The 26,491-nt window shown below is 21.8% G+C and overlaps 4 protein-coding genes across 6 annotated transcripts in view; 2 read left to right on the forward strand and 2 right to left on the reverse strand.

The window, feature by feature from the left end:
• Positions 1 to 2,152: 2,152 nt before the first annotated feature.
• LOC412388 (CCR4-NOT transcription complex subunit 9) lies at positions 2,153 to 4,429 on the forward strand. Of its 2 annotated transcripts, XM_006572149.3 has the most exons (4): positions 2,156 to 2,435; positions 2,591 to 2,969; positions 3,116 to 3,510; positions 3,604 to 4,429. In XM_006572149.3, exons 2-4 carry the CDS (start codon positions 2,634 to 2,636, stop codon positions 3,803 to 3,805), a joined length of 933 nt encoding a protein of 310 aa, XP_006572212.1. In that variant the 5' UTR covers positions 2,156 to 2,435; positions 2,591 to 2,633; the 3' UTR covers positions 3,806 to 4,429. The 2 variants fall into 2 exon arrangements, with proteins under 2 accessions (XP_623701.2, XP_006572212.1); XM_623698.6 differs by having other exon boundaries at positions 2,153 to 2,969.
• Positions 3,539 to 24,314, reverse strand: LOC409467 (sodium-coupled monocarboxylate transporter 2). 2 transcript variants are annotated; one of them, XM_392977.7, is made up of 13 exons: positions 23,975 to 24,298; positions 17,431 to 17,590; positions 17,294 to 17,359; positions 16,162 to 16,281; positions 15,077 to 15,231; positions 14,866 to 15,006; positions 8,311 to 8,419; positions 8,103 to 8,212; positions 5,917 to 6,100; positions 5,211 to 5,297; positions 4,953 to 5,134; positions 4,690 to 4,885; positions 3,539 to 4,601 (listed from the first exon to the last, which is right to left on the reverse strand). In XM_392977.7, the coding sequence occupies exons 1-13, from the start codon at positions 24,181 to 24,183 to the stop codon at positions 4,551 to 4,553; spliced, it is 1,770 nt and encodes a 589-aa protein (XP_392977.4). In that variant the 5' UTR covers positions 24,184 to 24,298; the 3' UTR covers positions 3,539 to 4,550. The 2 variants fall into 2 exon arrangements, with proteins under 2 accessions (XP_392977.4, XP_006572211.1); XM_006572148.3 differs by having other exon boundaries at positions 3,539 to 4,885; positions 23,975 to 24,314.
• LOC107965801 lies at positions 24,188 to 26,475 on the reverse strand. The gene is made up of 2 exons (XM_016917418.2): positions 26,386 to 26,475; positions 24,188 to 24,541 (listed from the first exon to the last, which is right to left on the reverse strand). Exons 1-2 carry the CDS (start codon positions 26,464 to 26,466, stop codon positions 24,212 to 24,214), a joined length of 411 nt encoding a protein of 136 aa, XP_016772907.1. The 5' UTR covers positions 26,467 to 26,475; the 3' UTR covers positions 24,188 to 24,211.
• LOC726424 (metabotropic glutamate receptor) overlaps positions 24,499 to 26,491 on the forward strand; it is an 81,070-nt gene continuing 79,077 nt past the window's right edge. The window contains exon 1 of the mRNA XM_026445914.1: positions 24,499 to 24,581. The gene's annotated coding sequence lies outside the window, so the exon portion shown is untranslated. The remainder of the gene's footprint in view (positions 24,582 to 26,491) is intronic.

Below are 26,491 nucleotides of genomic sequence, written 5' to 3' on the forward strand. Positions count from 1 at the left end.
TAATTATCGCTCTAATAATGCAAAAATTTAAAATATTGATATTAATATTGCATAAACATTAATACTTTTCTTCTTACTTCTTCCTTGAATCATTGTTATATATACATTACTGTTGACCAAAAATTTTATACTATTGCAAACGATATAAGTATATCATTTTCTTAAATTAAAATAGGTGAAAAATTTATATTATTTATAGAAATCATAAATAAAGATGAGAAAATGAAAAAATATATTGTATGATATATAGTTAATCATAAATACAATTATTATATTAAAAACAATAATATCATTTTATATGAAACATTATGAATATTTAAATCATGACAAGTTATATATGAAATAATAAAAAAAATTATTAGAAAAGATATTTTTAATATTTCATTGACTACTATTAGTAATGTCAATCAATCCTTAAAGTAATAATATAATTTTTATTTTTTTAAAATTTTTTGATAAATTTAATTTAATGATGCGAGATAAAACAAAATTCCAAACTATAAAATAATTGAATTTTATTGCTTTATTATCTTGTTACAAAATATATTTTATAAACAAAGTCATTAGAAATTAAACGTGAAAAAAATTATGAAAATTATGTGTTTACCACTAAAAATAAATTATTCCCGATATAAAAACCGATATTTTAATATAATTGATTATATTCTACATCCATACAAATTTTCATTATCATATATATATATATATATATATATATATATATATATATATAAAATCAATATTTCAAAATAGATAAATTTCCTTATACGCATGAAAACATTTGTAACTATATATATTATATATACTATTATATATCTATTATATACAAAAGTTGCAGCAAGAGAAAATCTTATGTTTTTATCTTTAAATTGCAATGATTGCTAATTATATACATATATAAATTATAAATAACATGCTTTTTTCAAGACTTTTTTGAGAATAGAAATAAACTGAAACAAAATTTTATCGAACTAAGTTAATCGGCTTTGAAATTTATTTAAAAAAAAATTATAATATTCGAGAAATAATTGTAGTGTTTCTATTTGTGATAGCCTGTAAGATATAATAAGTTATCATTCCTTGCAAAAAGATCGCCTTGAAATCAGTTCATTGAATAACAATATATTAAATTTCTTAATTCGAAATTTTTATTGTAATTTAAATAATTAATTTAAAAAAATTTAATAACTATTTATAATTTTGATTTTTCTTTTATTAAAATATATTCGTTATATTTATATAATTTTGCTGATAAAAATAAAATTAAATTAATAAGTGTTAATTGGTAGATGATTATAACTAATTGATTATAATAATTATTTATTTCATTTATTTTTATTTGCTCTGATTCTCATTGTTATTCGTTTTCAATCAGTTTTTTTTATTGTTATTATCAAATCAAAAATGTCTGTAGAATATGAAAACGAACTCGAATTACTAAGTTAAGAATTTCAGGTTTTTCTTTATAATTGATATTGATTAGTTTCAAACTAATATTATATATGGAAGCACTATTAAATATTCTATATATATTTGTAAAAATTTGTAATTCTGAAACCTGATAACTACGACTTAATAATCGATACTTCATATTCAAATAAAGTTAAAAACTATTATTGCTTTGAATGCTATCTGTAATTTCTTTTTCATATAATTCTATCTGTCTTAATTTGAAAAAATTTTCAAATGAGAAATCGAGAGGGGTTATTAATGATATGTTAAACTTAATTTATCGAATTTCAATTGGTTGCAGCAGTCGAACGATATCGATAGTCTGATAATTTTTTTCCAGATGTGTAAATACACATGAGTGACGTATTGTTCATTCAAACACATGATCATTTATATATATCAGTTATTGTTTTAACCAATAGCACGATTCATACATTTTTGATACTTTTATATGGCATTTGACAGTTAAAATGTTTTTAATTTTTCTATTATTTTCTGCTATTATTGACATTACAACTTTGATATAATTTTTGAAAGAATAATAATCACTCGATATACTTTTTTACGTCTCACGCGGTGGAAGATTATAAAATACCCTCACACTAATTCATAACGCGGAAGAATTCATTGACACTTGATGCACGAGATACATGAATATTCAGTTACATAAGTATTAAATAGTACATGCGTGAACGGAATAGATGGAGTAATTCGAAAAACGTCGCGCAGCGATTGTGTTTAGTTTAAGATAATTTTCGATAGATGGCCGTATGATGTCCGTATATTGTTGTCTACTCTAAAGACTTGATCGATTCTTCCATTGGAAAGAAGTGTATATATTTTTCTGTATCAAAAAAGTCAAATCTCTTAAAGAGAAAATATTTGTGTATATCCTTAGAAATGAAAGTATTTATTGCTTATTTTTTGTGAATCAATACGAAAAAAATTGTATAATAAATTTCATTTTTCGTTTGTGTTCATTGGTGAGTTGTCGCGCAAACTTTATTAACCTCAAATTTTATTCTTAAAATTGAAATTCGGAAAACTCAATAAGCTAATTAAATTAAAAGATTGCATTTCCTTACAATTGCAATCATATTATTAAGCATTAAGAAAGAAAGATATCAATTATTCGTAGCAAATAACGGTCGAGATTTCGACCAGATTACCCCGAGACACCGATGACGAGAATGAGTTCGCAGCAAAGTCCAGCCGCGTTACAATCGACGGTGGATCGTGAAAAAGTTTATACTTGGATAATTGAATTATCTAATTCAGAAACGAGAGAAAATGCATTATTAGAACTTAGTAAAAAACGAGAAGTAGTACCGGATTTAGCTCCAATGCTGTGGCATTCATTTGGAACTATAGCGTCGCTACTTCAAGAGATAATAAATATTTATCCTGCTATTAATCCAGCTACATTGACTGCATATCAGAGTAATCGAGTATGTAATGCATTAGCTTTATTGCAATGCGTTGCCAGTCATCCAGAAACTAGATCATCATTTCTTCAAGTAAGTTTATCCACAAATTATTATACTTTGTCATGAATTGTATCAATATTTCGAATATTTACAATTATATATATTAAAAATATAGTAAATTTAATTATTACATTAAATTTATTTTTTCTTATTTTTTCTTAATTGTTTCTTTTCAGGCCCATGTACCATTGTTTTTATATCCATTTTTGCATACAGTCAGCAAGACACGTCCATTTGAATATCTTCGGTTAACGAGTTTGGGAGTAATAGGAGCTTTGGTAAAAACAGATGAGCAAGAGGTGATCACATTTTTACTCACTACGGAAATTATTCCACTTTGTTTACGCATCATGGAGAGTGGTTCAGAGCTGAGCAAGACAGTAGCTACGTTTATTCTACAAAAGATTCTACTCGATGATAGTGGTCTTTCATATATATGCCAAACGTATGATCGATTCAGTCATGTTGCAATGATTTTAGGAAAAATGGTATTGTCCTTGGCCAAAGATCCTTCAGCCAGATTGTTGAAACATGTAGTTAGATGTTATCTCAGACTATCAGATAATCCAAGGTAAGCAAAAAAAAGAATAAAAAAGATGTAATAAACAATATTTCTATTAAAAAATAAACAAGGAACAAATAAACATATAAATATATTTTATAGAGCATTATTAGCGCTTAGACAATGTTTGCCAGATCAACTTAGAGATAATACATTTGCGACATGTTTGCAAGAGGATGCATCTACTAAACATTGGTTAAATCAACTTTTGAAGAATTTAGAAACTGGTCCACAACCAGGACCTCCAGCACAACCAGGTCAACAAGATCCTAGGACTATTGGCATGTCACCTCTTGCTTCTTAAATCGTATACTTCCTTATATTCAAAAGGAATACGAAATTGGAAAGACGAGAATTCAACAAATTGATTTTATGGATTGAAGAGCGATCAATGTATGATCGTAAATTAATAGATGAAATGCCATCGTATTTTTGATCATGAAAATAGAAATGAATGCACAGTTTCACGAGAGTGATTATGCATTATACTACACATGACAACGGTGGTGATGGTGGCGATGATATCAATGATGTTTACAATTAGCTAGAGAAATGATCAAATGTTCATTTATGGAAGAAAAGGAAGAGAGAAACATTTGATATTTACGAGATGCAGATTTGATAATCTCTGAATGGAATGAACGTGCATATTATATAAACGTGGAATCGTTTCTATGTCTTCTGTATATCTTCTTTCCTGCTCTTTTTTCTTCTTTTCTTCCTTTTCTTTTTTATTACATTTTTCCTATTTTGGTAAATGTTCTCTTTGTAATTATTCTTTGTACAAAGTTTGTAAATTGAAAATACAAGAAAATATATGTGTGCGCGCATGTGTGCATATATATGTGTATATTATGCGTATACATATACATATATGTATGTATAATATACATATATATGCACACATGCACAGATATCTGTACATATATTTGTGCCTATTTCATCTTTTTTTAATGTTAGGATCACAACGAAATTTCCACAACTGTCATCTCCTTTTCTTGTGAAAATTCAGAAACTCACAAATACTTAAATGAAAAGCAGATAATTTTTCAATCTTTCGTTTCACTCCTATCCATTTTTTCGAGTTCCACAACAGTTTCCTGCAAGAATCGACGAAAATAATGTAAGATTGTGCGGTACGTTGATTTTAAGAAGATATTTTAGATAAATAATTTTTGACAATTTTACTTGTTCTTGTTTTGTAATAGTAGTGGAATCACGTAAAAAGCTGCGAATCACAGGTGTATATAGTTTTTCGTCACCCGGCTTGCATTTGTTTAATCCTGTAATCCATGAAACGAGAAGTCCAACGAGAATCGCAGTTAAGAAACCAACCCATGTATACCAAAGATATGACATTCTGTAGAGAAAGAAGGGTTGTTCTCTGAAAAATAAATAAAGAATAAATAAAGGATCACTCGAGAAAATATAATTGCTATTAATCTTCTCACTTGATCGCAGTTTCGACGATAACCGAAAGATTGGTAGCATGATTTTTGAGTGATTCTGAACACCCTTCGATGGATACTGGTTTCACAGGAAAATGAATCTTTCCACTAGATATGGCTGCTTGAGTACCAAATGAAATCCAAGCGACTAAGTTCAAACTTATTAAACCTCCAACCAGCGCTCCCTGCATTTGGAGTAAAATAAAAATTAATTTGAGACGAATCACTTTATATTCGCTTATTAATATCGTAATTATTTACCGAAGAATTTGCGATTGGAAAAAACATGCCTAATGTGAAAATTCCAAGTAATGGTCCAGCTGTAATGCTCGCTAAACTTTTACCAGCCTGAAAAGAAATGAGAATATTATAGGAATATATTAAATGAATAAAAAAAAAATATTTGATAGTGTCAAAAATTTTTTTATTTTATATATATAGATTTCCTATATTTTTAGAACTTTTATGATTTCATATACTTTAATGATATTTTGTCATCAAAATTTTATAAAAAATTATAAATTAATATTTTACAAAAAAAGTGTATTCTATAATATAAATTCTATTAGAATTCTACTTTTTTATTATTTATTCAAAATGACTTTAATTTATACATAAAATATTTGAACTTCTAACGTAATTTTCAATATCATTTAAAAAAATCGATATTTTTATTGATTTAAAAGATGTCATTTATTCTAATTCATTTGGTTATTCTATTTGATAATATAATTATAAAAGAATAAAATATAATTTAATCGGTTTTTAATTTATTTCTAATATCATTAAATAGGAAATTTTCACAGAAGACAAAAGATCATAATTTAACAAGAAAAAATATATGTATCCTTAATGAAAAATAAATCAGATATATAATTCTGAAATTATAACTGTTAAAATACTAAAAAGAATTTTTGAAATAATTTAATATAACATGATAGAATAATAACAAAGTTTGTAAATGCACCTGAATCAAACCACTAAGTTTCTCGACGAGGAAGACAAGCGTTACGCAAAGTATTCCTGTCAATACAACAGTCAATTTCATTAATCTGCTAACTGCTATTTCAGAGAGTGGTATTCGCAGCCATGGTTTTATCATGTCTTCATAAATCACACCAGACATGGAGTTCAAACCAGTTGACATCGTGCTAGAAAAAGAAAAGGAAAGGAAAATAATCATCTTTTCTTCTTATTTTCTCTCTCTTTTTTTTTTTTTTATATATATAAGTTTATAAAGTTATAAATTTTCATATTAGAGTTCTCACTATTGTTTGGATTTATGAATATTACGAATAATTTATGAATCAAATATTAAGTACTATAGAAAATTTATGTATAAAAATTTAAATATTTGTAAGGATCCAGATACTTATTTAATTTAGATTTGGATATCGGTATGTATTTCATTTTTATTTAAATATTCAAATATTTCTTTAATTTGCAATATATATACAGATATATATGTATACAAATAATTATGTATGAATGTACAAAAAACAATCATATATTTTTAATAATGATTTGCATGTGATTATTTTTTTGTTTATTTTATCTTTTTCATCGATAATTTGATTATTCAATCAAATTGTGATTCAATCAAATAATTAGTCAATCAATCATTATTATTAAATCATCAGCTATATTACATATTAAGAAAATTAATTATGTATAAATTATAAATTTTTATGCATATAATATGTAAATATATTATATATTTTTTAAATTATTTTTATACATCTATATTTATAAATTATAATATTACGAGATAGTTATATATAATAGTATTATATAAAAAGAAAATTTAGAAGTTAAAAATTTAGAAAAAATATATTTTTTTAATTTAATTAAAATAATAATAAGAACTTTATTATATTTTAAATCATTATAATAAAATAGTTAAAATTATGTATATTACTTGTATATTCAAATATAGATATTCGAATATTAAAGCAAATTTAGATTTAGATTTCGAATTATAATAAGAATTTAGATAATTAGAAATCATACATTTCGTAAATAATAATTAATAAAGAAGTTTTATTTCGATCATTCATAATAATTATGACATAAATATTATTTCATCAATTAAATTTTTTTGTAATAAATAATATATTATTCCTATATTATCGACTTATGATATATTTTGATCTATATTCAAGTAAATCGTTTTTATGATTGAAATTGATTATGACTAATTTAAAAATGAAATTATATTCACAATAATAAAATATAAAATTTAATTGATTAAATAAAAGAAATAATATTTCTTCTATTGATAAGAATTAGAAATGATCAAAATACAATTTTTTTCATCGATAATTATTGTAAGCAATTCTTATTATATACAATAATTTACTCGATGAATATTTAAAATAAAATTTTACTCATTAATTAATTAATAATTATCAGCAAGAAAAATTTTTTATTTTTTATAATTTGCAATCAATTTTTTTTCATAAAAATTTTTGAAATAATTGTTATTTTTAGTTCCTATAGATGACTCGAGAATTCAGATATTCTCAATAGTAAGAATACTATAGTCTGTCCAATGAGACGCACATAAACAAAACATTCATTTGTTGATACTTAAAGGTAAATTGGTTATTTTATAATTCTTATGGATTTAAAAATATTATATTATTAAATTAAAGCTAATTAAAGCTAAATAATTTTTCTAAAATTAGATTAAATGACTTAAATTCTTTTTAGATGTTGGAAGAATTAATTTATTAGATATGTAGAAAAATGTATAAAATTATTAAAATTCAGAGAGTATTACATCAATAGATTTATTGATTTAATTTTATTATTTTTTTCGCGATTTTAACCAATGTATTTTTTTCACAATTTTTTTCATACACTATTTAGTAAATTAATCCTTTTGACATCTTAAATAAAGTTCATTTTGGCCCAATTTTAAAAAAATTATTTTAAAGCGTATCCAAATATTTTTAAAATTCATTATATATAGCAAACTTACCAAAATTGTTAAGTCATAAAGCATCTGCATATCAAGTGCCTGAAAACATGCATTGCCATCACTTGTAGAAATTTGGAATCTATAAGCCATCTTGTGTTACACTCATGCATGCGTCATATGCACGTGTTTATGTTTATCTCGTCTCGTTGGATAGACTATAATTCGTATACCTGAGAGCTGCACTAAACACACCCGCGACGAAAAGTCCAGGCAATCCTGGGATTGATTCAGTCAATTCCATCACGAAGAACGGCAATAATTGATCCGGTTTTTTTATTTGCTGTAAGATATGAATTTCTTAATTTTTTTCTTTCACAATATTACAAAGCTATAAAGAGCCATAAAGTGTTGGGAAAAAGATAAAATACAATGAAATACCTTGGTAGAAATGGGATCGCAATCATGGAACGCCGCAAAGATAACAATGCCGGTATAACAACTCAGTGATACGATGGTAATTATTCCGATTGCCATAATCGCAATTGTTCTGAAGAGAATGAAAAAAAAAATATTATAAAATAACTTTATTTTGATTTCATTTAAAATGAAAAAGTTTTTTTTTTAAAAATGTTTTCTATGAATAAAAATAACTTTATTTTTCATTTTTCTGACAAAAGTTGTTAAAAATAACTGTAAACATGTAAATATTATATTGCAAAATTTTATTAAATGCAGTATGAAATTTATTAAAAATATTGTAAATATAAAACATATGGAAATATTAAATTTCAATATAATATAAGATAAATATAAAAAATAATTAAATTTTTTTTATATTATGAAGAAAAATATATTTTTATGAAAAATGATAAAAATAATAAATATAAATAAAATCAATATAATAAATATAAATAAATAATAATATGAAACAATAAAATTTGATTAATTGATATTTGATTTGAAGTTCAAAATTTTACCAGAAAATATAAATGTTAAGAAATTATTATAATTATGTTATTATAAAAATTATTATAATTAAAAGAAATTATAAACATAATTCAATGTTAATTTAAATTTAATTTATTCCTTGAGTATTTTATTAAAAAAAAAGAATTAATAAAACTAAAACCATTAGGCATTCAACAAAGATCAAATTTGATTTAAAAAAGTAAAAATTTAATTAACAATTAATATTTTAATTAGAATACATAGAATTAGAAAACTAAAAATTTTCTTTTAAAATATTTATTTTATGTGTTTTACATAATATTCTGTATAATATTTTATATCGTTTTCCTCATTACTTTACTATACAGTTACTTTTGAGTTAATTAAAGTCTTTGGATATTTTAAATTAAAGTTACAATTATTATTATTAATTTTTAGTCGAAATCTGTTAAATATCAAATACAAATTGAAATCATTTATCTTTCAATTATTTTAATTCTCTGTTTTATAAAAGAAACTTATATTAATAGTAATTAATAATAAATTTTATGAAAATAAAATATTACTATATTTTAATTGAAAAATTGTTGATCTTTGAAACTTAATTTTGAAAAGAAACATATAACAATCAATTTTAAAGAATAAGATCTTTATTTCACTTATCTTGATTAAATTTGTTTTAAAACTCTTTTATATTAAAAATCGAAATTTAAAATAGAAAATTAAAAGTAATTTTTTTTAAAATATTTTATAAATTTAAATAACTCTAATAAACTTTAATAAATATTTTTCATAATTTTTTTCATCTTGAATGAAAAGTAAACTATCAGAATTACAATAATTCAAAATACATCATTATTGATGAAATGAATAAAGATTTAGATTTACTTTAAGTAGTTATATATTATTCGAAACATCTCCAAACAGTAATTAACAAAGGTATTCGAAGAGCAGTTGACTATAGTTTCGAATCACTATTAATGAATTAAAAAAATAACTAGTTAAAGTTTCAAATTATTTTAATTTAGTAATATTATTCGAAATATTCGAATAACCACAGGTAACTTCAACATCAAATACTAACCGAAATTATTCGAAAAATGGCAAACTATAGTTACTGCAATAATCATTTCAATTTAATTTTATCGAAATAACAGAAATTAAAAAATTTCATTTACATTATAAATAATAAATAAAACTAATATTTTAATTAAAAATAATGAAAAATTTTCATTTAGAAAAATACAAAAATCATTTAAATATTTCCAAAAATAATTTATTTCTTATTTGTTATTTGCAAATAACATGAAAAACAATGAAAAACAAATAATAACTAATTTTTCAATTTTTTTTATTTTATACAACATCAATCATCGTCTTTGATCAAGATTATGAGTTGATCAAATTTTTATTCAAATAATAAATGATATATAATGAAGAACGAATATTTTGATTACAAATATGTAAAACAGTTACTTCTTTTATTTACATAAATATTATTTCAATAATTTCAAAAAAATTTATTTTTTATTTTTTTATATGTAAATAAAATGTTTAATGTAAATTTATATTTATTTTAAATGGAAGTATCACTAATTTTTTGATATGTTGTAAAAATTAACATTTTCAACAATTTTTTCCTTTGCATTACTACGTTTGCTGTTAAGTCTTAATTTTAATCGAGATATTTAAATTAAAATAACAATTGCGATAACTAACTTTTATTTCAACAGTCAATTGTGATTACAGTTAGCCGTTCTTCGAATAAACATTAAAACATTAGTTATCATTAATCACGATTATTTCATGTTTTGAATAACAAGTTATTTTCGAAGTAGCTTTATTTCAATCGTTAAAATTTTGCTCATGGAAGAGAATATAACAAGCCAATTAAATGTAATTAAAATAAATTAATTATTTAAATTCTTTTAAACAACTAATCGACTGTGAAAGTTATATTCTTTGAAGATTATTTTAATTAAAAACAAACAAAAGATATGCAGTCTTATATATTATTGTTTTATATTTTTATTAGTTTTTTGGCATATCGTATATATAATTATGGAATTAATCATTTGTGGAATTATTATTAAATATTTATTAATGAAATTGAAATTCATTCATCATATTTATAACATTTTTAGATAAAATTGCGAAATTAAACAAAGAATTAAATGTGCACGCACAGCAGCATAATTTTAATTACAATTATATAGATTACAATAGATTTTTTAAGATATTAATTAAATAAATTAATATCTTATTTTTAAATAATTAAATTAAATAAATTTAAAATTAAAATACTTTTTTTTATTATAAAATCGATTTTATAATGGTATTCAAAATCATATAAAATCATTTAAAATTATATTTTCTTATGAATTTAAAATATATATAAAAACAATATCGAAATCATTCAATTCATTCGACATTAATAAAACATTATGTTTTATTATTTCAAAATAATTTTTATAAAAATTTTTATATAAACTTTCAAGTTATTACAAATTTTCTAATATTAGATATTAACAAGAAATTTATTGAAATGTATTCCATTGGAAATGAAATTATTAATCTTATTTAAAAATTAAATTTGATCTATTTTTAATTAATTTATTATATTTAATCTTAATTTTATTTTTAATTTATTATATTTTGTATATATTATAAAATTTTATTTATTATTATAAAAATTTTAAGTACTTTTCCTTTGAATTAATTTCATAAATTGCCATATAGAATATAAAAAAAAATTTTTATATTTGCTGTTGTTGATAGATCATTGTTAGATTGATGGAGATTTGTAGAAAATTTTCCGCTTTTTTTCGGGAATTCAAAGTCAATTCTTTTTTTAATTTTTATTCACTTTTCGTGAGGATTAAATTTATCAAAAAAATCATATGTTGGAATTTAATCGTTCTAAATATCTTTAATAAAATAAGATAAAAAAAATGATAAATTTATATAAATTGATTTTATATAAATAAAATATTATATATAATGTTTTGTAATATTTTGAATAAGGCGTATAATCAAAGTTATCATTTGACTTTTTAGTGACGCATATTGATAATTATAAATAATAACAATTATAATAAATCGATGTTTTGACACATTTTATATTCTTGATATAGTAAGTAAACATAAAAATATTTAAACTACATCAATTATAGATTGCACTCAAACTTACTTCTTTCGATAGAATACTTACTATATTTTCTAAATATATATAATTTATTTAACTAATTTGATATAATAAAATAATAATAATAATAGAATAGAAATTTAATTATTATTAAATTTAATTATTAATAATTATTATTAATAATAAATTTGCAATGCAATGTTTTTGCAAATTAAAAATGCATTTTTTTTTGTTTATCTTGTAATGTTAAGCAAACTATTTTATTTATATATTGTAATAAAATTTTTTACAATAATGTATGTAAATATTCAAAAAAATTAAATATCTATCGAGTTAATCATTTTAACATAAATTTGTAAGAATATTTTTGTAATATGAAAAATAACTATAATCTCATTTCATTTTCAATATCTATTATTTTATTATATCAAAATAATAAGTTAAATAACTTATATATATATATACTATATATTTATAAAGTTAAGTTGCAAGAAATATTCTATTGAAAGAAACAAATTTGAATTCATTTCTTCTTTTATCTAGAAAATTATCTAGAAGACTTAAGTGTACATTAATCTTAAATATATGTCAATATAATATAATATATAAATATTATTTTATGATGTATTTTATGTATTATATCTATTATCTACATTAGACATATTTAAATCATTATTTTAAAAGAGTGAGAATACACTATATTCTATTTTTTTCTCTTTCGACAAATAATTCAATGCTGTGATTTGATTTCTTTCATTTCTCCTTAATTTTGAAAGTTTCATTAAGATTTCTTTTAATATAAATATCATATGGCAATAAATATTATGCTTGCATGATAAATATCGATCGTAAATATGTAAAATATTTTAGAAATCAAATTTCGAACAAAGCTTGAACTCTGTATGATTTCTAAAGTGATTTCAAGCAACTTTTTTCTTTGTAAGAATTTTTATTTTTGTTAAGGAGTTATTAATGAAAAATATTGATCAATTATAAAATGCATAGTATTAAATATGTGTTATTATGACAGATAGTCACACAAAAAAAGATAGTCAGACAAATTTAATAAAGCTCTTACTAAATTTTCAAAACACATTTCTTGATTGAGATAACAAAATTTTTGTTTTTTAAGTTATGTCAATTATTCTTCTTATGGTTGAAAACAATATATAATCTGGTGTAAATGTGTTTCTCTATATTTAAATCTAGTATTTGCAATAGGTAACATTTCTAACAGCTGGATATCATTATTGAAAAATAGAAAATTACAAGGAAATCATATTATTAAGATATTATTATCCTTTCTTCTATTTATATCAACGTATACAATATTCTGCCAACTTTTCTGCTTAAATTACATATTCGTGTTGAACAAATGAATGAAATAAAATTTCACAAGATTATTGAAAGAATTAAGCAATAATTTAATTAAGAATTAATAACTAAATTATTAATTTAACTATCAATTGCAAATTAATGATTAAATTCTTACTTTTAATTTAATTAAAGTTGTTAATAGCAATTAATAATTAAAAATTTAATTTTAACTATCAACAATTTTAACTTTATTAATCAACAATTAATTACTGAATATTTTTTTAACGAAATTCATATTTTACACAATTGTCTTGTTTACACAACAATTTGTTTTCAATTTAATGTTATTCGCAATTAAGAATCGGGGCATTTGATAATAAAATATCCATAAAGTCTGAATATCTATATAATATTGAATAATATTTATGCTTAATAAAATGACATGGAATTTTTTTGTATTTTATTACTTATTTCAAAAATATCATGAAATGATAACTATAAATAATATAATAATAAATAAATAATAACTATAAATATAGATAAAAGTAATTTTAAATGGAAAAATATTATTTTAATTGAAATTTTAATTAATTTTTCATTTATTTAAAAATCAATTTATTTTTTTTCATTAATGATTATCCGTCAAATAATATTTGTATTTACAATTTTTTTTTTAATATAATACTTATTCTAAAAATACATGAAATATTAAATTCAATTCAAATAATATATTTTAAATGAAAAAATGTTACTTTAATTTTAATTGTGAAGAATATATTTCATCATGAAAAATTAGCAATTTTTTTGTATTATGAATATATTCGTTATTTTTTTATTCTTATAACACAATTAAACATTTTTAAAATAGGACACTAAACAACTTAATTGAAATTTTAATCAAATTCCATTTAAAAATCAGCAATTTATAATTTATTTCTTTTATCAACAATTATAATTTAATCAATCGATTAAATCAATCGACAATTTCTGGATGATTAATTTTCCTCGATTAAATTAATCGCAAATATCAATCAATCAATCAATCAATCAAATTAAAAAATTCTAATCGATTATTATCCAATTAAAATTGAAAGATTTTTTTTTGTATAATTACCAAAAGATGTTAAAATGTTTAATTTTCTTTGAATTCACAATAACGAATATTTATTTCAGATCTTCTATCAGCCAAATATTTTCTGCCAACTATTTTTTCACTATTTTGTTACATGTATACATAACATACAAAAATTTCAACTATCTTTTTTACATTTATTTCACATTAATTTAATACGTTTTAAATTTATATCATAGTATTTTACATACTCAAAAATTTCAATATTTTTAACAGTAATTGATATTTGATATTCGACCAATATTAATTAATATACGACCAAAAATATATCTTTACATTTTTTTCAATTACTGTCTCATAGTTATCAAGGATAAAAAAGTTTCTTTTTTATATTTTTAGTTTATTATTTATTATTTATTTTTTTCCAGTTATTATCTTCCTCTATATATAATTGAACAGTAAGTAAATCGATTCACATGATTCATAAGAAGATAAAATTTTGACAACTCACATATTAGCGTTCCGTAAATTGGGCATGGCCAAGCATCGTTGCACCATCGCTTGATTGACGGAACAGCTTGCCAACCAGTTTAAGTAGTTGCCAATGACAACGGTCCAAAAGGTGTGCCGCACCGTCGGATCTAAATTCATGCTGTCGATTGGGCAATAGCAATAGACTCACGGAAGCACGGAAGAACGATTCAGAACAAATAATTTCTTACTCGAAGAATTGGATTCGATCGGTATCGCGATTCCTCTTCCAAACTTCGCTGAATCCTCCCACTTGATTGGTCCCGATCACAGCTATTACTATCACTCCTCCGAACATGACGATCGTCTGAATAGCGTCAGTCCACACGACTGCCTTTAAACCACCCTGAAAAATAGTACGACGAGGATGAACGTTTTCTTATTTTAGGTTTTTAAATATGAATATGTTTGAGAGTAAACTAGTAATAATTTCTTTCTTTATTTTGGTGAACACTGAGGTGAACACAAGTTGATCGAATTAAAGTTATTCTCGAATAATCACTCTCAATCTATTTGTGAAAGATAATGTATTTTGAAACTAGTTTTCCAAAATAAAAAAATAAGTAAATAGTAGAAGTGAAATTCATTGTTGAATTTGAAGAGCGAATCTTGAGAATGAAAAAGTCGAGAACAAACTTTAAGAGGGAAAGTTATTGTTAGAAGAGTTACTTTCAATTATCTGTACTACAAAAAATAAATCTTGACGATAAGTTTTAAGAGTAAAATTTATTTTCGAACAGTCATTCACAAAATTTTGAGATGAAAAAAAATCTTGAAGTTTATTCTTGTGAAAAATAAGCTTCAAATGAACAGTCATTTTTAACATACTTGCAAAAGATGTCGAGAACAATTCTTGAAATTATTATCATCGAAAAATTATTCTCAGTGTTCAAAAAATAGCTCGAAAAGTAACTTTTGAGAGTAATCTTCGAAAGTTAATATCAGTCATTCGTTAATATTCATTTGCAAAAAATAGATCTCGAGAATAATTTTTAAAAGTAAAAATTCCCATCGAACGGTTATCACTTAAAGTTTTCATTCGCGAAAAATAGAAATTCTCAGAGATAGAAATGAGATTACTCTTGTGAAAAATAAATCTGTCAAGAATGAAAATTACTATTGAACAGTCTCTCTCTTTCGAATGTTCTCTTGCAAGGAAGGAAAAGAAAGAAAAATAGATCTCGAGAGAATTTTACTCTCAAATATATTCTCATCTTGATTGCTACAAGAGAAGTAAAACGAGGACGTCGATACTGCGTTTCGATCCTCTTCTCACCAAAGTGGTGTAAAATATACAAACGGCGCAGACTAGCACCGCGATCGCGTGCAGATTCATCCCGGTAACTTGATTGAACGCCAGAGCAGGAACGTATATGACCAGTGGAATGTACAACAGCTGTAATGACACGTCGTTTCAGTTCAATGTATTCTTTTTCTTTTTATATCTGCCTTGCTTCCTCTCATTATCATCGTAGCGTTTCGAGAGAATAGAGAAAGATGAAAAATTCGAAATATACTAAAATTATATTAATCGAAGCTTTTTATTAGATAAGGAATCAATAAAAACTCTTTTTTATGAAATTATATATTTTTGTGTACATCTTTATATTCTTTTAAAAAAGACTCTATATATTAAGATTTTAATCAGTTTTTCTTAAACTAGCATTATATTAAATATTCTTAGATTCGAATATTTTATAAACATTTCGAAGAAAATTTTTAAATAAACACGAATTTGAATGTGACATATTTTATATACATCTTATGAATAATTGTATGATATAAAATATTAGTATTATTAATATTATTTCAATTAAATATTAGTTAAATGCTTTATAAAAATTATAAATGCTCGAAACAAGATTAACATCTTATTAGAAATGTTTTATTCATAATTTTATTGTATAAGATGTACTCTTTGTTTTATAAAATTTTCTTTTTTTGTTCGAAAATGATAAAAAATCCTAAAATAAAAAATCCTATTATATTCCATATAGGGTGTTTTAAAAATTAATTAGTGATTTTAAACGATTTTTTTTAAAAATAATGAATTATTAAACGAAAAACGCGGCCAATTAAAGAATGCGTAGATTCATCGTAGCGTTAGATATGAACCGCCACAGAGTTTGAACAAACAAGTCGAAACAAATACGAATTAATTAATTAATTTATAAATAAATTTTTCGTAATATTATTATAATTATTCGGCATAATTTGATACACATCATATACAACAATACAAGTTTTGTGATTGATTCAGTGTTTTTTATTGATAATTGAGTTGAAAAGGAAAATTTTCTCAAAGAAAAAAGTTGAAATAAGGAAATTAATTATTATTTAAGCCTTATCGATTCATTTTTGGAATATACTCGAAACACTGTGTTTATTGTGAAGAAACAAAGACTTACCATTTTTATCAGAAATATCGCGGAGCCCATAAATCGAACGACGCCATTGAATCGCAGATTGAGATACTAGGAATGTGCAATCGAATGAGAAAACAATTAAAGAAGGATAAGGAAACAATAGTGAATTAATGTGTTACCTCGTACGATGAAGTAATGCCAAGACCGTAAAATACTGGTAAATATACCACGGCCATTGTCAATGAGACGAACGAATCGGCGATAACCACGCACCATAATTGCGTTCCATACACGTACATTTCTGCTGGGAAGCCGAGGATTGTTATTCCAGATATGTAGCTGAAAAGCGAAACGAAAAGATTCTTTTCGTATGAGAAAGAAAATGGATTTGAAATTTTTAGAAGAGCTTTGAAAAAAATTTGAAATAATTTGAAATTGAGAAATATTACGATTTTCATTTCATAAATATTTTTATTAGTGTAAAAAGTTTTGATTCCTTTCTCAACTTTTAATTATATATATAATTATTTTATTTGGGATAATTTCTTGTTTTTTTATTTTTGTATATTCGTATCTTTGATACTGATTTTATTTAAAATATTCTATTAAATTGATCGAATAGTGAAATATAATCTTATTAAAATAACAATTGGAGAAAAGATAGATAAAAATTAAAAAGAAACCGAAGCTTTTGCGCATATAATGAATTATTTGAAGATAATAAAATTTATCTAAAATGCTTAAATTACGAAAATTAAAAAAATTTTATGTTTATGTATAAATCCATTTATATATAGTTTTCTTTTTTTTTGTTTACGTTTTGTTACGTAGAATAGTATAACTTTTATACATTATCGTGCTATAAAATACTAAAGTTGAAAAATGCTTATTCGAAATACTTATTAAATGAAATATTAATTTTTTTATATTTTAATCGAATATTTATCATTTCAAAATAGTATATCGATATTAAAATATATATTTAAAATATTATTCTTATCGAAGTATTATTTAAAAAAAAAATTTATTTCTAAAATTCTATATCCTGCCCTTGATACATTTCTTCCGATTACAATAGAACTCCATTTATATCAACCCTTCGGGGAACAAGAAACTCATATAATCAGGTCGTTCATATAATAGGAGTCCACTGATTTCACTTATTAGAGAACGTTTATATTGAACCTCTGAGGGGACCAAGAAGGTTCATATAACTAGACTGTTCATATAGAATTAATATATTAATATATTCGTAGAATAAATATAAAAAATCGATTTTGGAAATCAAATAAATAAGAAACCAAAAATTATAAGCAATTTAAATTTGCATTAAATAAAGCGAGACAAAGGCAGAATGAGATAGCAGTCTGACGAAGATAGAGTTATCATTTTATGACTTCATCAAAACTTATTTATAGCTTATTAAATAAGCTTTAATTGATATTCTAAGATTAATATTCTATAATAGAAAGAATAATTCATCAATCCCTCATTTTATAATTTTTGAATTTATAAAAATTTATATTTTATTAAAAAAAATTCAAAATATCTTTTTTAAAATGCATAATAACATATCAAAGATTTTAAATTTGAAAATAATTTTACGAATAATTGACGAATGTTTTATGAATTAATTTGTTAAATTTAATATCATCAAAAATATCCAATATACAAAGTATTTTGTTATTTATAATACGATAGGAATAGGAAATAATTCTACATGAAAAGGAAGAATAATACAATTTTCTAATAAATTCTATAATATTTTGAATGAAATTGAAATTGAATGAAAATTTATCATCATATAGTAACTGTAAGATTCAAATAGGATATAACATTTCTTATTTTTTTTTTTTTTTTATTAAATCAAATGTATTTTTAAAGAATTGGAAACTATAAATATGATATATTAAAAACAATATATAATAGTTTAATTGAAAAAGCATAATTATATTTGCAGTATTATAATCGAAATTTTATTTCTATTTCAATAAATGTAAAATACTATATAAAAAATTATTTTTATTTAAAAAATCATTTTATACAGGAAGAATAAGAATAATATTAATAGAAAATAGATAATAATATTGCTTATGTTTATGATTATAAACTCAAATAGAAACAGAAATTCAATAACTTGAAACTTACATTCAATATATATATATTAAGTATTTACATGTATTTATTTGCGTTTATTTTATTAATAAATAAATTAATAAAAGATGAAAGGATTATTTTTTAATAAGATATTGTGCTTCAATAAAATTAAAATTAAAACTATTGTTTAAATCAAATCATATTTAAAAATCAATTTTTTTATCATGTCATAGCATTAAATTTTGGTTTTGTTAAGAAAAGTTTATAATCAAAAGAAGCCAGAAATTAATAATTGCAAAAATTAAAAAACAATTATAATTCGTTTTAACAGAAATGATAGAAAGAAGTTTAAATAACTTAATTACTAATATGCTTGGCCATCTATCATAAGTAATTAATGCTAAATATAAAAATACTAAAATTATATATTGAGTTTATATTTTTTTATTTTTAATCAAAAATTCAATTTTAAGATATATATTTTTTTTCTTAGATTTACGAAAAGAAAAATTTTTTCTTATTTTTCTTTATACTATAGAAATACATAAAACTTTTTCATTTTTTTATTTTATTTTTATAAAAATTCTAAAAATATGAATGAGATATAATTATAATTATTCATAGCATTACATATATGATATATTTTTAAAGTTGATTTTCTCGAAAATGAAGCTTTTTATCAAAATGATAATTTTTTATATCAAAGAATTTCATTTCTTTTTTCGATTTATTTTCTTATAAAGAATTATTCTTTTTCTAATATTATAAATAATATTCTGTATTACATTAGGTAATCTCATAAGTAATGTCACTTTAAAATCATTTTTCAATAAAATAAATAATAAAATCTATATATTATATATATTGATTTGCATTTTTACGGAGATTCTACTTTTACTTAAATAATTTTAAGATTAAAACAATTGTATTATTTTAATACATTTTTATTAATTTTCTTAATAAAAGAATATGATGGAGAAAGATATAATGTGATTAATATTAATTAATTAATTATATTATAACAACATTTTTCATCATTCAATCAGCAATCGTTTATATAAAATTATCATATGTATTATCTATATATTTTAATTTTCTACTATAAATAATTTTATTTGCTTATAACAAATAATTTTTTATAATTAAGTTTTTAAAATGATATTGATTATAGGATGATTTAATATTATAAATATGATCATATAAATACATTAAACGCTCAATAATAGTAAAATAATATAAAAGCTAGAGTTTAAATAATCAGACATAATTTTAAATTTCATTTATATAAATAAAGTTCTTTATGATTTTTCTGTATTTATGATTTTTTATTCAAATAACCGAAATTCAATATCGTATTATATGTATATATGTTTCACTGGATTTTATTTAAAAAAAATATGTACTGCATTTCATAAAATACATAACATAAAATAAATATAAAATTTTAATTTTATTTTTCTCTAAAATGATATATATATATTTGATTATTTTGATTGTTTTTGTTGATCTTTTAATTATTAATTTTGTATTCGTCTTTCTTTTCCTTCCAAAAATATCTTACGAATTATATATATATTAACATCGTATAATTATATGTATAAAATATCTCTAGAAAAAATAGAGAAAAAATAGATTAATTAAAGACTTTTAAAAAGTTAAACAGGATTTCTTTTTGTCTAGATTGAAAAGATTTTTTATGTATTTTTGTACTTTTATATATTGCAATGAATCTAAATCTGATCATTATTAAAATTTTCTATTATTATTATTAATCAGATTTAAAAGATAAATAGATGCAAATAATTAATTTTTTGTTATATTTATGAAAATATTCTAAAATAATTTTTTTTCAATATTTTCAATACCATAATATAATACTAATGCTTTGTAAAACTAAATTTATTATCATAAAATCCTGTTTTGCTGAGATATTATTTTAAATTAACTTACTGACAATAGAAAGAGAATTTATAAAAATTCGGTTTTATATTAAATAAAAAACTTATAAAAAAGGACATGATTTTTTGTCGACATGATAAAATATTTTTCAATAAGCTTTTATTCCTAAATATTATTATCAAATGATGGAACTTCAAAGCAATATATTTCGGCAAAAAAAATTTTATAATTACAGGGAGAAGAATGTATTATACCATGGAGTTAATAAATATATTTTCATATTTTCTTTGAAATATTTTCATAAATATAATAAAATATTTATTATTTCTTAAATCTAACATGATAAGCAATTTTTACTATTAAATTCAGATTAACATACATAAATATATAAGAAATCTTTTAATTTTTAAATAAAAAAAAGTACTCATTGATTTATTTTTTATAGATGTCTTATCATTTTATTCCATAATTTTCCACAATAATAGTTCAAATTTGTAGAAAAAAATATTAATGTGCTTAATGTTATTACTAGGGAGTAATTTTTATATAGAAAATTTGATGATTGTATTAATTTTAAGAAACAAATATAGAAAATTAAAAATTATAGAATGTCTTGTTATTTATATGTAAGACTCATCTAATTTATATAATGTAGTTTAAATAAATAACATTTTATAAGTTAATTATTAATCAAATGAATTGTTTACAATTGTTGTACATATTTATTTTTAAATGTTATGATTTTTATTATATTTTATTATTAATATTCTATGTTATAAGCAAAAATATTTATAATTTTTCTATTAATTAAGGAATAAAATATGTGCATATATTTTTATAAGTTTAAAGATAAGCTCTAATATATAAAAAAATTAAAATTGATTCACGTAATTCATTTTTCACTACTTCTCTCAATCATAGATATATATAATTTATTTAAAAAAAATAGTTTATCTCTTTTAAAATTATTTATTATATATTTATCTGATTCATTTTCGGATTATTTAACATGTTAGCTTAGATGAACACATGATACACGAAATTATTCGATTCTTTTTAAAAATTTCGTAATAATTATAAACAAACCAGAGATTATAATTATTATAATTTTGAATTAGAAACTTGAAAACTGAAAATTGATTGAATAAAAATATAAACTTACCGAATAAAAACGATTATTTCTTTTAGAATTATTATATCTCATCCATTTTCAGATTATTTAATGTATTAGGTTAGATAGGCACTATACAACGACACTGCAATTTATTATACTTTTATATTATAATAATCATGTCAAATGCCAAACTAGAAATTATGATTTTAAACTTAAAACACAAAAAATGAAAATTGATTTTAATGAAAATATAAACTTATACAATTGCAATATATCAGATCGTAGTTACTTATGTGCGGTATCTAATTGCGTTGTCTTTATTTTCATTTTAGTAGACATTCATATAAATGAAGTAATGCACTAATTCAATAGATGCTTGATTAGAATTCACTTATTTAAGCTTTGACAACAATTTTCCTCAAAATTGTTAAAAATGATAAATAATAACATTAGTTTAAGAAAAATAAATTCTGTGAATGGATCAGCTATATAATTTCTAAAGTATCTATTTGATATTATTATATTAACTTATTATATTGACTTAATTCATTTTGAAATAGAATAGCATTACATAGATAAAAATTTATTTCATTCTATAATATGGATATAAATATTATACTTGTATGAATATTTCATCTTTGTAGTATGAATTTGGTATAATATATAAATATTTTATATATTATTATTGTGAAATATATTAAGTATTATGTACTTTTTTCTATAAATATATGATTAAGTTATTATTTTATTAAGTTTTTCTAAAGTATATGAAATTCAGAATTTGTCTATAATTTTAAAATCATATATGTATGTATTTATATATATCTTTTAAATATTATTTGATTTTTCTAAAATTGATCATTCTAAAATTTATAATATAATATTTAATTGATTATAAATTTTAAAAGAAAAATCAAATAATATTTAAAAGATATACATAAATACATAGATATATGATTTTAAAATTATGACAAATAATAAATTAACAAATTATAGACAAATGTAATATTTAATTGATATATCTATTATTTTATTATTAAAAAATTTATAATTTATATTTTAAAATACTTACTGGATAAAATTTGTTTTATAGAATATAACAAAAAAATTATAATACAAAAAAAAAGATTTAAAAGAAATAAAAAAGAAGATTACAGTATGTAAAAAAAATATTAAATAAAGTATTATGATTGCATGAAACATATTACAATAATTGAAATAAAAGAGTTTAAATTATAAGATAAAATATAAAGTATTATAATAAATACAAAATATTTTCTTCATACCATAGTTCAAGCTAACTCATAATGTATAAATCAATTGATCCAATATCATAATTTTTTAAACATTCATTTTTAAAAGTATTACATTTATTGCTATAATTACTATAAATTTATTTATTATCAAAATTTACCATTACAATTATTACCATAAATATACTATTATATCATTAAGTAAAAATCTTCACAAACAAATATCTCTGATCCATTTCTCCCACAACTATTTCAATCATACTACATAATATTCAGCATTATAATAAAAATTCAGCTAGACTTAATTATCGATGAAAATTTCAGCAAATTGAGTTCGGATAAAATGAATTTCTATCGTACCTGGCTATCAAAGACATCGTTATAGGAAATATCGACATGTTTTGTCCGCCAACTAAGTATTCTCGTACCGCGTCTTCGTTTTTTCGGGATTTGTACGCTTGGTACACACCGACGACGGCCGAAATCGCGAGCATACCAGCAAACACGGCACAATCGATTATCCCGAACGATTTGTGCATCGAACCGTCCGCGTCGTCGCTTCCGTCCATGGCCTCTCCAGGATCTCGATCTCAGATTCTAGTCGATTGTTTTCGCGATCAAGACGAGACAAAATGCAAAGGAGAGTGGAATCGCGGCCGTCTCGTTCGAAAAACGGTTCGTTTCTAAGTCGACGAGTAACAGATGAGGAGCAGAGAACGGTTTAAACGGGCCAGCTCGGAGAGACGATTGAATAATTGGAGATTCCATCGTTATCGTTCCCACTCCGCTTCCTCCGTTACTTCTGTTAACTTCCTCTGGTCTTCCTCTTCCTCGTCCTCGTCCTCGCGCTACCAGTTCGAGCTCGAGCTGCCGTTGAACTGCAACCACGACGTCCTTGCGTCGTGAGTCGTCGTGGCGAAGAGGAAGCTGATGGACAATGAGATGCGATTGGTAAAAATGGCCACTGGTAAAAATACATTTTCGGCTAAATGTTGAAACGAAATGAAAAATTGTCACATTTTTTTTTATTGAAACACAGAATTTTCATAAGTATTAGTAAAAAGTGTGCAAGTCTTGTATAATCATCTCTTTTATAAATTTAGCAAACTTTCAGTGATTTCTTGTATTAATTATTATAGTAAAAAAAATTCGTAGAAAATCATAGATATGATTATATTAATATCTATTGAATCTTTGAATTATTGTTATTGATTGTTTGGTATCTTCTTCTATTTCATATTTTTCTTTTAATTATCTTAAATATAAATATAAGACTCGTGAAAGAATATTAAATCAATGATATGGATATGATAAATAAATGAAAGAATAAGATAATTATTTAATTTGTGATTTTCTTACTGATTTCAATGATCCTGGAATTTGTTATTAATTATTATTCTGACCGAAGTTTTCTTATAAATGTTATTTTAAATAATTATTAAAAATAATTAAAATTTTTGTATATAACGAAAAAGAATGGAATGAAAGAACAAAATAAAAATAAATATATCTTTTTTGAAACATGGAAATTTAGAAAATTTTAAAAACCTAGAATGATTCCTTATAATTAAGCATAATATTTTTTAAATATATAAATAATAAAAGAATAATATAAAGACATTGTTTTTCATATATTTAATTACCTCAAATATTAAAAATTTTTTAAAATTAATTTTTGCTCAGTTAAATTGGCCAATTGAAATCAATGTTCATCGATGAGAAATATTGAAATCTAGAATTAATATTACTTTTATTATTCCAAACTCTTTGCGGACAAATATCTTTACAACAGCATTGAAGTTAAATAAAATTAAATTAAATTATATTTTAATGTCTTTATCTCAGATTTAAGTTATCAAATTTTGTTAATAAGTATATTCTCTGGATCTAAATAAATAAAAAATATTACATAAATATATATAAAAAAGTTATAAAAAAAGTTATAAATAAAGATATAAAATTAAATTTTTTTCCTCAAAAATGAATAGATTGATTGAAAAAGATTAATATTATGAAATCATTCGATTTTATTATCTTATTAACCATTTCATTTTTATTCATGAGGAATTTTGAAGAAAAAATTTTATGAAACAAGAATAAATATGCATGATGAACTGATAGAATTAATGATTCTATTTTGAATTGTTGTCAATATTACTAAGGATATAAAGTGACAATTTTGAAATATTAATTTTTTGAAATATTAATTAAATTATTGTGCGTATAAATACTATATGTATATTATTATTAATTGCAATTACATATTTAATATTAAAATTAGTGTCAATAGTAATAAATAAAAGTTAGTATTAATTTAATTATTACAGATAAATAACATTTTCTTTAAATTTTGTATTTTTATTTATAATTTTTTAATAAAGCATTAAATATTAAATGTTTAATAATCTCTTTTTTATTTATTTATATATATTCATAAAATATATTGACAAAATTTGACACTTAAAGACATAACCATTCTATATATATGCAACATTCAGTTATTAATAATACATATTTTTCTTTATTTTTAATATTTAAATATTTGATTTATAATCTAATAATCTGATTTCACATAATAGAAAAAATATTATCATACAATATTAAGAATCAAAATGGAGAAAATAGTTCACAAAAGTATAATGTTATCATTATATATAAATATCATTATATATAAAATATATTTATTTAATTAAGAAATGGTATTGTTTCACCTTTCAGAGAGATGCATTTAACAAAATTGCTCTCCATTTGTTTACGTGGGATTCGTTTACCTTTTTTCGCATATCGCTGTTTTCACGATCGATTTCCGCTTTTCCGGTAACTCGGTTTCTCGAGTTCTCTTCAGAGAACATTGTAATCGGCCACACCCTCTCCCAA

The sequence above is a fragment of the Apis mellifera genome, linkage group LG16 (genome assembly GCF_003254395.2).
Source record: "Apis mellifera strain DH4 linkage group LG16, Amel_HAv3.1, whole genome shotgun sequence".
NCBI classification, from domain to species: Eukaryota; Metazoa; Arthropoda; class Insecta; order Hymenoptera; family Apidae; genus Apis; species Apis mellifera.